Here is a 12,873-nt window from a genome sequence, read left to right on the forward strand (position 1 = left end):
ATCTCAAATATGCATGAGTGGAGAAGTTATGAAACATCAAGGCTGCGTGAAATAAAAGCCCACAGAGGAGATAGTGGAATGAAACTGTGGCACATAAGCGGACTAGAGAAGCATATGCAGACAGAGAAGATTATGTTCCCGGTTGTTTTGATAAGTGGTAACACAGCGTCTCGTTTCCCGTGCCAATGCCCTGGCTGCAGACGAGACCATCTGAAGCTCAGGCTGCCAAAGAGGGAAAGTCACTTAAAAAAAAAAAAAAATAATAATAATAATAAAAAAGGAAAAGAAAAGATTTCCTCTGCCTCTGTCAATGGTCACACAGATGCTAAGGTTCACTGGCTTTCCTGAAAACCTTTGGTAACCTTTCAGGAGAAAAAAAACACTTAAATTAACCTTTCATCGTTTTCCTTTTCATTTCAGTTCCTCTCAGTTACTTCAAGGTGGGGCGAAGCGTTAACTGAAACTCACTGTCCAGTTGTTGATCGGTGTGTGATCCAGTCTGTACCTGTATTTCTCTGTCAGGCAGCAGGCCCAGCTCATCACAGCAGTCCTTGCAGATTCTTAGAAAGATGTAGTCCTTGGTCTTCTCCTCAATCACGGCCTCATACACGCGCTCTTTGACCCCGGGAGGCGGCTGGCTGCTGATGCCCTCACGACCCAACGGCAGCACGAGAACCGAGTTCACCTTGGTCATCACGAGTCGACCCGCCAGCGTGTCCTGACATGAGATCATTTCAATGCAGTTTAAAAGCCAATCAGCAGACAGCATGGAGCGCTGCTTACATCTAATAAGTAACAGCAATTATCGAAAAGGAAAGGTACAATCAAGTACGGTAAAGTATGTAAGGTACGGCTGCTGTAGCCTGTCCAGGTACCTCAGAAAGTGTTTCAGTGAGTCTGAAGCGTGCGAAGAGCTGTCCATTCTGGGCATACTTGGCTCCAACAGAGATGCCAGTCAGCATAAAGCTCGTGACCAGCTGCAGGTTCACCTTGATGTTAAACCTGGAAGACAAGAGACGTGGTTGCTGGCTTTTGATCTGAACATAATCACAATTCAGTACGGCTGATTTGAACATTATTTTTCTTTATATATAAATGGGATAGACCTGAGAAATGGGGTTTGTCTTATAGCCAGTTCCCTGTGTAATGCACAGTTTTACATATAAAAATTTCAGGAGAGTCAGAAATCAAAACATGATGTGAATCGGGGTTGTTATGACAAGCTAGGTGATGGATGTTACCGTCAAGAGGCCATTTAAAGGCTTAAATATGACGATTTTGAAACGCTCTGGATGGCAGTGAAAATGACGATGGGAGGAACAAGCAGAACCGTATCATAAGAGCAACAAGACCACTGTTGAGAACAATACTGTTTTACTTATGAAAAGAAAATTTGTTCCCCCATGAAAAGATCTATGGGTTTTTTTAAGTTTGTCATCTTACAATTAGACAAATTGGGGACTAACACTATGTTTGGTTTACTAGCGTCACCAATATTTTTTCCAGCATCACAAGTTAATCAAAGCTTTACTGCAGTTATTTTGGATTTGTTCTACTTTTTGACATTTCACCCTTTTGTGACATGTTGAGGTGGAATTTTAAAAGCAACACTAACCATTCAAAGTGTAATGTTAACAAAAAAAAAAAAACATCCAGATAGTGAAGCACTTTAAAATCACCATCTTACTTAAATGGTCCTTGGAAACAAACAGGGAATATTCTTGCAAATATTTAAAGGAATTGTGAAGCACTCAGAGGGACATCAATTCAGCTTGCAATTGTTGAAGATTGATAAGCTTCTGAAGTCGCTGCTGGATCCGACATGATGAAATCAGAAGCAATATTGGCGATGAACTCTGATGGATGGCTGCCTTGCTGACTGGTTATCACATTAGATTATACGAAAGCAAAGCAACTCCCAGTGTTTCTTATTGTGGTTTTACATCAGCTTCCCAGAGAGCTTCTCAGAATGGGAAACGTTTTAGTAAAAAATGGAGAAGAATGCATTCTTGGTTCAGCAAGACACACTCCAAGTTTGCTTTTGATAATCTGATGCCCGTTATGCTGCCAACAAGAGATTGCCAAAGGAAGAATCGTACTCTGATAATCCATAAAATAAAGGTGAATCTGACTTTAAGCAACAAAAAAAAAAAAAAAAAAAAAAAAAAAAAAAAAAATTAAAGTAGCAGGTTGCACACACTACTGTACGAGATGAGCTTTTTAAGATTTATCATAGACCAAAAAAGTGGATCAGCTTCATGAAGCTTTTGCACCCTGCAGAACATGGATGATTCAAGAGGCATAGAGATTATTCACATGCATACTGGAAAGGGTGGAGATTAGAAGAACGCTTCATACTGCAGGTAATTACAGAAAAGGATCCATTATCTAATTCCTTGAAAAGTCAGAATGAGCATGCAAGTCATTAAACAAGTTCAATACAAGACCAGAGAGGTGATAAAACCCTCTGTAAGGCAGTGAAGGATCTGTATTTGCTTCAGGAATAACTGAGCGGGAATGGTACGGTAACCTGTAGTGAGCAGCACGCTTGCCTAAAGCCAACCCAAGAGCAGGTAGAGGGGAAAAAATACAATCTGAATCATTCAAACTGTCAGTGAATGAGATGCACTCTCTTAAACACAGCAACTTCACAACGTAGGTGAAGTCTGACATCTTGTGGTGGACACAGTAAAATATTGCTCAGGAAGTCGCAGGCAATGTTCACGTGCCTGTAATTGTACTGCAGAAATCAACCAATTTATTAGCACCATAAAAGGCTCCAAATATATATTATGTTCTTTATTGTAGTTTTATTATATTTTTCATCTGCATTTTACTGATGCTTATTATTCTACTAGAGAATGCCTGAATAGCTTTAAAAGACCAATATTTATTCATGCCTTGTTCAACACACTGGACCGTTTTTAATGCCCTCGTGCAAATAAAGCCCACATATGTACAGTATGTACTCACTTGCTGACTTCCTTGTACTGTGCAATCTCTTCAATGTAGAGCAAGTCGTGCAGCCGGGCCTGATAGTTGTCTTTGGTCAGAGTCTTGTCAAGGACCGACTGGGTGAAGAGCTGATCAGCTGACAGAGGTATCTGATAGCGGGAAAGGAGGCTGCGCTCCAGGTCGGCCATCGAGTCATTGGGGGTGAACTCTACGATGGTCTTGCAGGATGAGTCCCAGCGCTTTGCAGTCATCAGCAGCTGCTGCCGAGCTGCCATCAGATGTTCTAGGTCTAAAGAGCAGAACACAGAAAAATTAACCAGAACGCTACTCTGCTTATTTTATACATTTCAATCACATTGTGTCAAATTTTCTTCTTGGAATTCTGAAATATACATCTTAACGTTAATGTAAATAAGCCTAATAATCAAGAGAAAAGTCCATTTCTTCATTGAAGAATTTTATTTGCACTGTTTTCATCGTACCTTCAATAGAGGCAGCGTCCACCATGATGCGCTGCATCAGCACAGGTTCTGAGCCGAAGTCAAAAACTATGGTCTGTCGGAAGGTACCGAAGATCTCTGTGCTGAAGCCCACAGCTACCTTGTAGACACAATGGTCCAGGCCATTGTCTGCTGCAACTGTCACAACAGAAACATTAACCGAAGAGAGCAGTCCGACCATTAAACAGATTCAAGATTATCTGCCTTTCATTTATCGTTTTGAAACTAAAGGCACCTCTTATTAAGGACTACTTGCTCAAAAACTCCTGAATAATGCAAGCTGCACTGTTCAGCCTTTCTATAATAAATACGTGTATACGTGATGAAAGATGGTCACATTTTTGAAGCAGTCATCAGTTTAGTGAAATTCTTAAAGTGAAAATAAATTGTATTGATTTAACTTCCCAGTAGTGGTACTCATGAGTCACATGTGCTCAAGGGCACCCTCAACACTAAAGCTAGATGTGTATTCAACAAGTCTTTCTGAAAGTGTGAAAAAAATCAAATTCTTGACACACTTGACAGACAATTGATCCGTTTGCCAGAGAAGTGCAACATGCATTTTTACAGGAATTTGCCTTTGCTTGTTTCTTCTGGTCTGACTTAAAAAACAAACTAGTTAAATACTTCAAATCAATTTACATTTCTTCATACACTGTAAACATCTAAAATCAAGATTTGTGACCGACGACAGCAAAAAGACAATAATGTTTACAAACGCAGGCAAGAAAGAAAGAAAGAAAAAAAAAAAAAGCTCCTCAAAAATCCCATTCCATTTCAAGACATATGAAAAAACCCACCTGCTGTTTCCTCTCCTGGAGTCCATTCTTGGCAGCTCTTGGGAACGGCTTGGAGCCGATCTCCAGCTGACACGCCTGTGATGAAGAAGTGTGGTCGGTGGGCATCATAGAGCAGAGCGATGCGGTACAGCTTTCTGGCCGGCTAGTGAAACAAAAAGACGCAACATCAAGAAACAAAAAGACAGCCGCATTGACGAGGACAAAATAAAGATGTATTGCCGATTATTTGGTGTCACTCGGAAAAATGATTCTCGGCCGTACCTTGCACAATAAGGAGAAGACCCAGGAGTGGGAGGATTTCTTGGTGGTGACGGTAACGGAGTGGCTGGAGCTGATCTCTACATTCACCCCTTCTAAACTGTCACTTAGCTAAAGAGGAGGAGAAAAACAAACAAGCCACTGCTTAATAACAAACTATACAGAAATCTCCGCAACAAAAAGTATTAATGAATAAGTAGTAAAAGTACTGCCTGGTGCATAATGATTGATATTCACTTTGCAGCTGTGTGCATCATAAACATATATACATGTGCAGCATCAACAACACCTTTTCAGTTGATATAAAGATGCTGTTGAAGCCTGTATGTGTGTCCTCAAATGCCACTCAGAAGAAGATGGATACTTTTCGCTTCTCTTTGGCCTCAGCTTGCGTGACCAACACAGTTATGTTTGCTAAAATTGATTGTATGCACTTCTCATAAACACAAATCTGGTGGTGAGTCACTACAGAACTCTACCACAGTATATTGTACGCTTCCTACCCTCGCAGCTCCATTCGAGCCTGCATGCACCACAAAGCCACTCACCACTTTCTCTGGGGAGAGGGAGTTCATCCACTTCTCTATTAGGGTCTCCATGTAGTTTTCGGCGAAGTGTTTGCTCTCCTGCTGCTGTTTGAGGCGGATGAGGCGTGACGCATAGCGCTTCTGCCACTCCATCAGCTCCTCCTGTGAGTGAGCCGATGTGCACTGGGCCCCGTACCGACATAGACCCTGCTCTAAGTACCTGCAGGAGAGGCAAACGGCATGCTGAACAGGAGCTGCAACTACTTGTTTCAACACCACATCTCAGGAGGATTTCGGCTCAATCATTAAAGGAATTTATTACCAAAAAGTTACCAAGTTTATTAAAGTTGATCATGTGAAAGACACACAACAGAAAGTTACTTTCCAAGTTACGATGCAACAAATTTGGATAGTCAAATAGAGCAGCACTGTGTAAATCAGAGTCGGAAAAACAAAACTTGACATCTAGAAGTTGTCTTTTATATTGTTCGAACTAAATGTTGGCTTTACATTTCTGCAGTCAGACACACTATGAAGCAGTGGTTGACACCACTAAAAAACTACTGTGTTTAAATTCATATTGTAAAGGTATTGCAACGTAGAGACAAACACCTCATATACACTTCCCAAGGGCTGTTCAGACTTCATAAAGCTGGGGTTAAGGTTGTTTGTATCAATTTCCCACAAAGCTACAATGGCATAGTTGCTTCTGTAAACAAACGTTCTTGACTGTGAGGGGATATTTAACTACCATGAATCATAATTTTAAAGCCTGCAGTTTTTCCTGGGGGGAACAAGTTACTTAAATTCAGATGCTCAATACGGGCCGCTTGTGTTACCTTTTACAGAGAGTGTACTCCTCACTGCTGGTGACTCCTCTGGGAGGAGGCCGGAACTGCCAGCCATCTTGGACCTCTGCCAAAACACAAACAAACTGATCAATAAGATGCAGAGAAGACATCAGATCTAGAAGTGGAGAACCTGTTAAAAAAAAAAAAAACTACTGAGCTTCACTTCATTCAGTAAGTTGTGTTTTAAGGAATAAATAAATTTCTTAATTTCTTTTTTTTTTTTAACTACTACAGAAGAAGTTGTCAAAATTACGTTGCTCACCTTCATCTTGGTCATCTGTGAATTCTGGTGCCATCTCCCGATTTACAGTCTGACGTGGGATGGGGAAAGTGTGCAGAAAGATTATTATCATGCCAATGAGTAAAACATTCCAATATGAACATCTCCTCTGCCACACTGAGCCCAATGAACAAGGAGAACGTTAAAAAAAAAAAAACAAAAAAAAAACTAATAACTAATCTAATTGTGCTGAGAGATGCAGCTTAAGTTGTCTTTAGGATTTCACTAACAGACAATGAACCGTTATTAGTAAGAAAAATAAAGTTCCAAAAACTATCCAAAAAAAAAAAAAAAAAAAAAAAAAAAGAAAGAAAGAAGATGCACATAAACAATCAAAAATATACGTACCTCAATTTCAGAGAGGAGCATTTTTAATCTGGTCAGGTCTTTTGTAACAATGCCATTCTGTGAAAACAGGGAAAAACAAGAGCATGTAATGCTGGACGAACCAATTCTACGCTGCGGTGTTTCATGTGACAATCACTTACTTCATGTTATTTACTGTCCGCACAATTGACATTCTGTTTTGTTTATTGTGAGTCTCAATGGTTAATAAGCTCTCTGGTTTGAAACTACAACTGTAATGGCTGATCTAAAACTGTTTGAAATTTGCCTTTTGGCTAACACACTCCAGTGCTACACAACAGCGATACTGAATCATGGGCATTGTCCTTGGGGGGGAAAAAAAAAAAAAAAGATGAACAGATTTCATCAGGCAATGTAATTGCCACAGCATCTAATTACTTTCCATGTGTCTGTATGCCTGTCTTCGTTCAAATATTGTAGACACTGTACACTAGTCATACCATTGGCTCTCCATACAAGGCTTTAGAGAGGATGCTGGCCACCTCCTGCAGGCTGCCATCCAACAGCATGGAGCGCAAGCTGGCCTGTAGTGAGCCGTCCCCCCTGGCAATTTCTTCTGCCAAGACTGGAACAGAGAGAGCAGGTGGGGAGAAAAATGCTTCAGTTCAATTACTTTGATTACTCTGAATATACATCTGCGCTCTGGAGAAAAGTGTTCAAATGTAGCTTTAAATTTATTCTCTGGAGAAAAGTGTTCAAATGTAGCTTTAAATTTATTCTCAAACATTAATTGAAAACGCAAATGCATTTTTCTCAAGTTTTATACCCTTTACAGGAGCTAAAAGTGAATGTGCTGCTGTCTCAGGTTTACCGACTGTCCTGTGACTCAGTTTTTTGACTCGTCAAACCAAAACTTCACCTACACTTTGAGTCATATTTATTTTCTTAGCCTGTGTTTATAAAGACTGACAGAATAGGCATTCCTGTTGCAAGCCTGAGACTGGCAGAGGTCAGATTTGACCACTCTGGCTGACAAGGTAACAACCACTGCAGCTGTCAGGTACTGTAGAACTGCCAGATTTTTTTTTTTTTTTTGTTGAAAGATTGCAAGTAGCATTTAAGTGTTCAAACATCAGCCTAAAAGAGTAAACTGCTGTGATGGGCCAGCTACATGCACATATCAAGGCCCTTGGAAAGAAGCTTCAATATTTCCCCACAGCAAACTTTTCCATGCACTGTGCAGATTTTCTGTTCCTGGCTTCAATCTTCTAGACTTCGCAGATTCTGACGATGCCTCAACCAGCAGAGTGACGACGAGGGCTACAGCCAATGTAAACTTGTACCAGAAGTTGGATAAACGCACAGTCTCGAAATTGAAAACACTATGCTGAGCTTGCTTGGCCTCACATAGCATTGGTAACATGCTATCATCATCAAAATGAACCACTTGATGTCCAGACTAAACAGGCTGTGGTGGAGTTAACAGTTATGAATGACAGCTAACCAGGCCTGGCCCATGCATTTTTCTATCTCACAGCTTCCATCAGGCATACAATCCAATAACTGGTTACAGGAAGTGTATGGGTCACAGTTGACTGAAATCCGGAAATGATATTTTATAAGTGTAATTAGTGGTAGCAATTCGATAATCAGTCTAGAGCATTTATATTTATTTTATTACAATCATTGCTCATCGCCTGTCTGTTAAATGTTGACAAATGCAGGAAAGTGCAAAGTCTGCATGAGAGTTAGGCATGGTTATAAACAAATGAGATTGTTATTACTGACAAAAATCTGACATTTTTCAGCCTCATGTAATTTTCCAGCACTCTAAACTATTGCTGCATTCTGTTGGCCGACTGTATTCAGATCTGTCCACGCCACCACTGTCTAGTTAAACAGAGTGCATTTTAGGCAGATACTCAAAACATCAAGTCCGATTAGTGTGAAAAACTAGAATTGAAATACTACATGTATCATTCCTTATAAATGCACACAAACAGGACTTCAGAACTTCATATCTTCTTTAACCACGACAAGACCAATGCAGGTTAAATGTAAGTTCAAATAATACACTGTAAGCGAGAGCAAGCAAATGGCGCCTGGTTTCAGTCCGAGTAATACTTACCGTGTTTGCAGTCTTCATCTGCTTCATCGTAATTTTTCTGTTGAAAGAGGAAAAAAAAAGAACTAACTAGTCAAATAGTTGGTATTTGACAGTCAGATTCATATAAGCTCCATGAATGGATATCTTTCCTACACAGCGGGGTTCTTTGCAGTATCATTACAGGACTTAAGTAGTTTCCATAATCTTAGGGTTTAAAGTAACTGGCATAATTTCAGTGCTCTGGACCGATAACAGGGTACCAGAGGGAGGAAAACCTGAGTTTCTTGTTTCTAATTCTAACCTTCTCTTCATTGTAATTTGCCCGGTGATTTATTACCACAAAGGGTTTAAAACACTATTACCAGCCTGTGTCATTTGAGTGTAATGTATTAATTTGAGAACGAGAGTTCATTATATTTTGCTTAATGATAGACTTCTGTCACATAATTACATTTTTTACAACTCAGTCAAGTATCACTTTTAAAAATATGATGTATGCACAGAAGAATAACATGCTGCGGTTTATCAAAAGTCAGAAAGGTTGAGGACCACAGCCCAGGAGAAGAAACAGGGCTGGGTTTGAATTAGGACGGTTTAATACTTCATCAACAAAACTTAGACGGCCACAGTCCTCACCAGCTGCAGGAAGGCAGCGATTCTGTACAGCAGGGCACGGCTGCGGAGGGGTCCTGCGGAGGCGATGAGGGCGGGAGGGCTCGGTGGGACAGGGGCACCGGAGGGTGGGGTTTGGGGTGCGAGGACCACCAGGGCATCCGTGCTGTGGCTGACTGCTGCCTCGTACTCCCGTCTGGCTAACGATCTGCTGGCTTCTTCACATGACTTCTCCGCTCTCCTGTCCGCCATGACTTAGGGACAAAACGTCTGCAAGCACAGAACACTCCTTTAATCAGTAAGTGGGGAACAGAAAAAAATAAAAATAAAACCATGTCAAATACACTTTTTGAATGAATCTTTCATTGAGATTACAATCGGATCAAATAGGACAGTGTTCCCGGATAAATGATCCTTCATACAGAATATCCTGCAAAAAAGCTAGTTGTTTAAACATGTAGATAAGAAGCTAATAGCATCACAAGCTAACCGCTATCCCTCTTCAATAAAAGCCACAAGTGAGCGACGCTGGAGAGAACGCTGCCACATGACACCAAACAGCATAAGAAGTGCTCGTCTTTCCCCGATTCGAGTCTGAAGGGGGAGAATGTTTCAGTTCCCAAACAAACACAAGTTTCATTGAACAAGCTTAAAAAAAAAAAATCCATCTTCATGCTGGCAAGCTGTCAGGTAAAGCTGGAAGTAAGATCATGAGGCATGCCACAAACATTGCACGGCTGATTGAGAGATCTGATGTCCCGTTTACATGAATGGTGAATATGGTGATCAAATTAATGAGCTGTTTTATAAGGACCAAGAGTATTTTATACAAGTCTGTAGACAAATCCCACAATCCTTTGCAATATTCCATTGATTATTAACAAAAAAAAAGTGATCACATGTGAACGGAATGAAATATTTTGCAATGCAGATACAACTGAAGGCTGCACGGAGGTGTGCTGCTCCGAGCCTTTTTTTGGGTTTTCTCCAGCTAATAACAGTCCAACAACACATGTCAAAGGTTTAATTGGAGTCTCTAAAGTTGCCTGCAGGTGTGAATGAGTGATTGTGTTTCTCTCTCTCTCTCTCTGTTTGACTGGGGGTCTGTCTGTACAGCGCCGTCACCTACAGTCGGTTAAGATTGGCACCAACAAAGTGTAACCCTGAGTTTGATAAAGCTATGTCGAAGTTGCACGGTTATCAATGTTTAATCACTTCAAAAATGAATAAATTCCTCCAGAGATATGGATGATTGTTTGAGATTAATAAAAAAAAAATAGGAAATTACCATACCCATGGCCAATACATTTTTAGATGCATTGTAAAGGGGGAAAAGAAATTTGCACTATAAGTAGGACAATAGCAAACAAACTCAGTGTGAAATAACTCCAACACAAAGTATTCAGAATAGTGTGCTAAATAAACTGTGAACATCCATCACTGGCTAAATATACACTTCTTATCACAGTTGTTTCACTATCTAACTTGGCAATAACATGGATTGAAATTTCAAAAGTGTTATGTCTAATAAAATGTAAAGTGAAACTTGACTGTGCACACGATGTGGAAATCCTTGAACTCTGTTTCTTCCTGACAGCAGAACACTCTGTACCAAAGCTCTTAAACTTCTATAGAAGTTTCAAGGTTGGACTTACAAATGAAATAATTATCCCAAAACAGAGGCTTCAGTTTGAAATGCTGAGAGGGGGAAGGTCACAAAAACAGATGAGAAAGTTCCTTTTTTTTGTCCTTCTTTTATCTTAGTAATACTGGTTGTGTTGACATTTGCCCTGCTTATTTTAAATGTTATGTTTTCATACAGCAAGCAACAAAACATCTATATCACTCAATGCATAACAATTTTAAGATTGAACTATACCCTAATATATCAGTGTGGTGCACTGCTTCACAAACTATGGTTCTGGACCCAAAGTGGGTTGTGAACCATTTTTCTTTGGGTCATCCAGATTGTGAATTGAAACTGAAATATTTTGTGCATCTTAATGCATTTAAAAAAAAAACAAACAAACAAAAAAAAACTATACAGTATTTCCCCAGCAAATCAACACCTTGATGGCAGTGCAGTTCAGCCGTGAGTTCCTTCAAGACACTCATGCTGGTGAATGAGCAGGAATGCATATACCTGGGCTGACTGTAGTCTGTGCGATGTAAACTACATGAATATACAAGAAATATTAAATGTAACTTTTTTTGCCTTTTGGTTCTTTAGATCAGGGGAGCCAACCACTGTTTGATACCAGGCCGCAAAGCATGACCAAATAGTTTTGTTTTGAAAGTGTACATTTGAATTTCAGCGAGTCAGCATTCAGTTTTACTTTAAAAAAAACTTCACCACTGCTTATTTTTGTCTCTTAACTTTATTTATTTATTTTTTTTTTGCACATATCATGAAGACATTTTTATAAACTTCCCAGCTGTTCCATGGAAAAATTCTGCTGCTTAAAGCTAGTCTGTGGTGCAAAAAGCTTCCGGCACCACTGTTAGAGATTTTTTTTTTTTTTTTTTTTTAGAAACTCTTGGTGTGAAGACATTTCAGTGACCAAGTCCATGAAACAGAGCAAAGTGCTATGAATTTAACTGTAATTTCATGTAGTTGAGATTTAAATTGATCATGTATTTATCTTCAATTAAGCACTCTGTAATGTGAGGCCAGCAACCCCCCACCCCCCCCCCAAAAAAAAAAAAAAATAAATAAATACATAAATTCAAATCTGTTCAAAGCCTCAAGCATGTTAAACACTGCAGCTTCTCTGTCACATATTTTTGAAATAAATAGATTGGGACTTGTCGACAAAAATATTCAGCTCTCAAAAACAACCTATTGACTGGGGGTGCATGCATTGCAGACGTCTGCCGTCCGACAGCTGAGTGTACATGTGGGTGATCTGTGTGGTAAATCAGTCTGCAGACAGGAAGAGGCTGCAAGGAGCATTTCCGACATATCCCACGTCTCCGCTCGAGTGCTGTAAATAAAAACCCACAGGTCATGTGAGAAGCCTAAAGCATTATGCGAGGGATATGTTTTTAATGATCTCAAGCTCAGGAGTCAACTTGTGTCATCTGACCCCTCAAACTGAAGGCTAATTGATTGTCCAGAGGACAGGTTTATTTATTAGGGCAAGACAATCTGACACGGTTGGAGAGTGCAGAGAGAAAGTTGTTTTATGACACTTCATAAGGACACTACATGAATTTGTTGAAGCTTAAACTTTGGTTTAATTATTGTGCAAATCAAATGCAGTAATCAGAATTTTATCTTTATGTAAACTGATCAATTTTCACTGGGATTATTAAGTTTTGTCAACACATTTTTCACCATCACTTTCAACTGATTTCTAAAAGGCTTGCTTTCTGGAATACTGAGTATGGAGCCATTAAAGCTTTCAAAATTGTTTTATGTTCTTATCAAATTTCATTTCTAAGTATCTTTAATATTCCAATTATATTTGACGGGTGCGCGTGCTGGCTGTTAACGGCTGCTATAAACACCTTTGGCATGGTGCACGTTGATGTGTTAGGTTACAGTTGGCTCTTTAAAGTTGGAGACCACTGGTTAAAACTACATAGTTATTAAGGGGGGGGGGGGGGGGGGGAGAAACAAGGCTGAATTGCCTTGAATTCAATTGTCCCGAACAAAGTTAATTTTTCTTTACATT

General features: G+C 39.8%; 1 protein-coding gene across 2 annotated transcripts in view; it reads right to left on the bottom strand.

Annotated features, from left to right (window-relative positions):
- The window catches only part of helz (helicase with zinc finger), a 50,057-nt gene that overhangs the window by 31,647 nt on the left and 5,537 nt on the right, over window positions 1–12,873 (bottom strand). Inside the window, exons 2-14 of one of the 2 annotated variants that reach the window (XM_030093263.1) lie at window positions 9,221–9,466; window positions 8,606–8,642; window positions 6,978–7,102; window positions 6,520–6,576; window positions 6,154–6,202; window positions 5,880–5,955; window positions 5,062–5,260; window positions 4,517–4,624; window positions 4,256–4,397; window positions 3,438–3,593; window positions 2,974–3,244; window positions 876–1,002; window positions 506–718 (exon numbers count right to left, since the gene is read on the bottom strand). In XM_030093263.1, coding sequence (XP_029949123.1) covers window positions 506–718; window positions 876–1,002; window positions 2,974–3,244; window positions 3,438–3,593; window positions 4,256–4,397; window positions 4,517–4,624; window positions 5,062–5,260; window positions 5,880–5,955; window positions 6,154–6,202; window positions 6,520–6,576; window positions 6,978–7,102; window positions 8,606–8,642; window positions 9,221–9,448 — 1,788 coding nt within the window. In that variant the 5' untranslated portion in view covers window positions 9,449–9,466. Of the gene's footprint in view, window positions 1–505; window positions 719–875; window positions 1,003–2,973; window positions 3,245–3,437; window positions 3,594–4,255; window positions 4,398–4,516; window positions 4,625–5,061; window positions 5,261–5,879; window positions 5,959–6,153; window positions 6,203–6,519; window positions 6,577–6,977; window positions 7,103–8,605; window positions 8,643–9,220; window positions 9,467–12,873 lie in introns of both variants that reach the window. The other variant, XM_030093262.1, reaches the window with a different exon arrangement.

The sequence above is a fragment of the Salarias fasciatus genome, chromosome 6, assembly GCF_902148845.1.
Source record: "Salarias fasciatus chromosome 6, fSalaFa1.1, whole genome shotgun sequence".
Lineage (NCBI taxonomy): Eukaryota > Metazoa > Chordata > Actinopteri > Blenniiformes > Blenniidae > Salarias > Salarias fasciatus.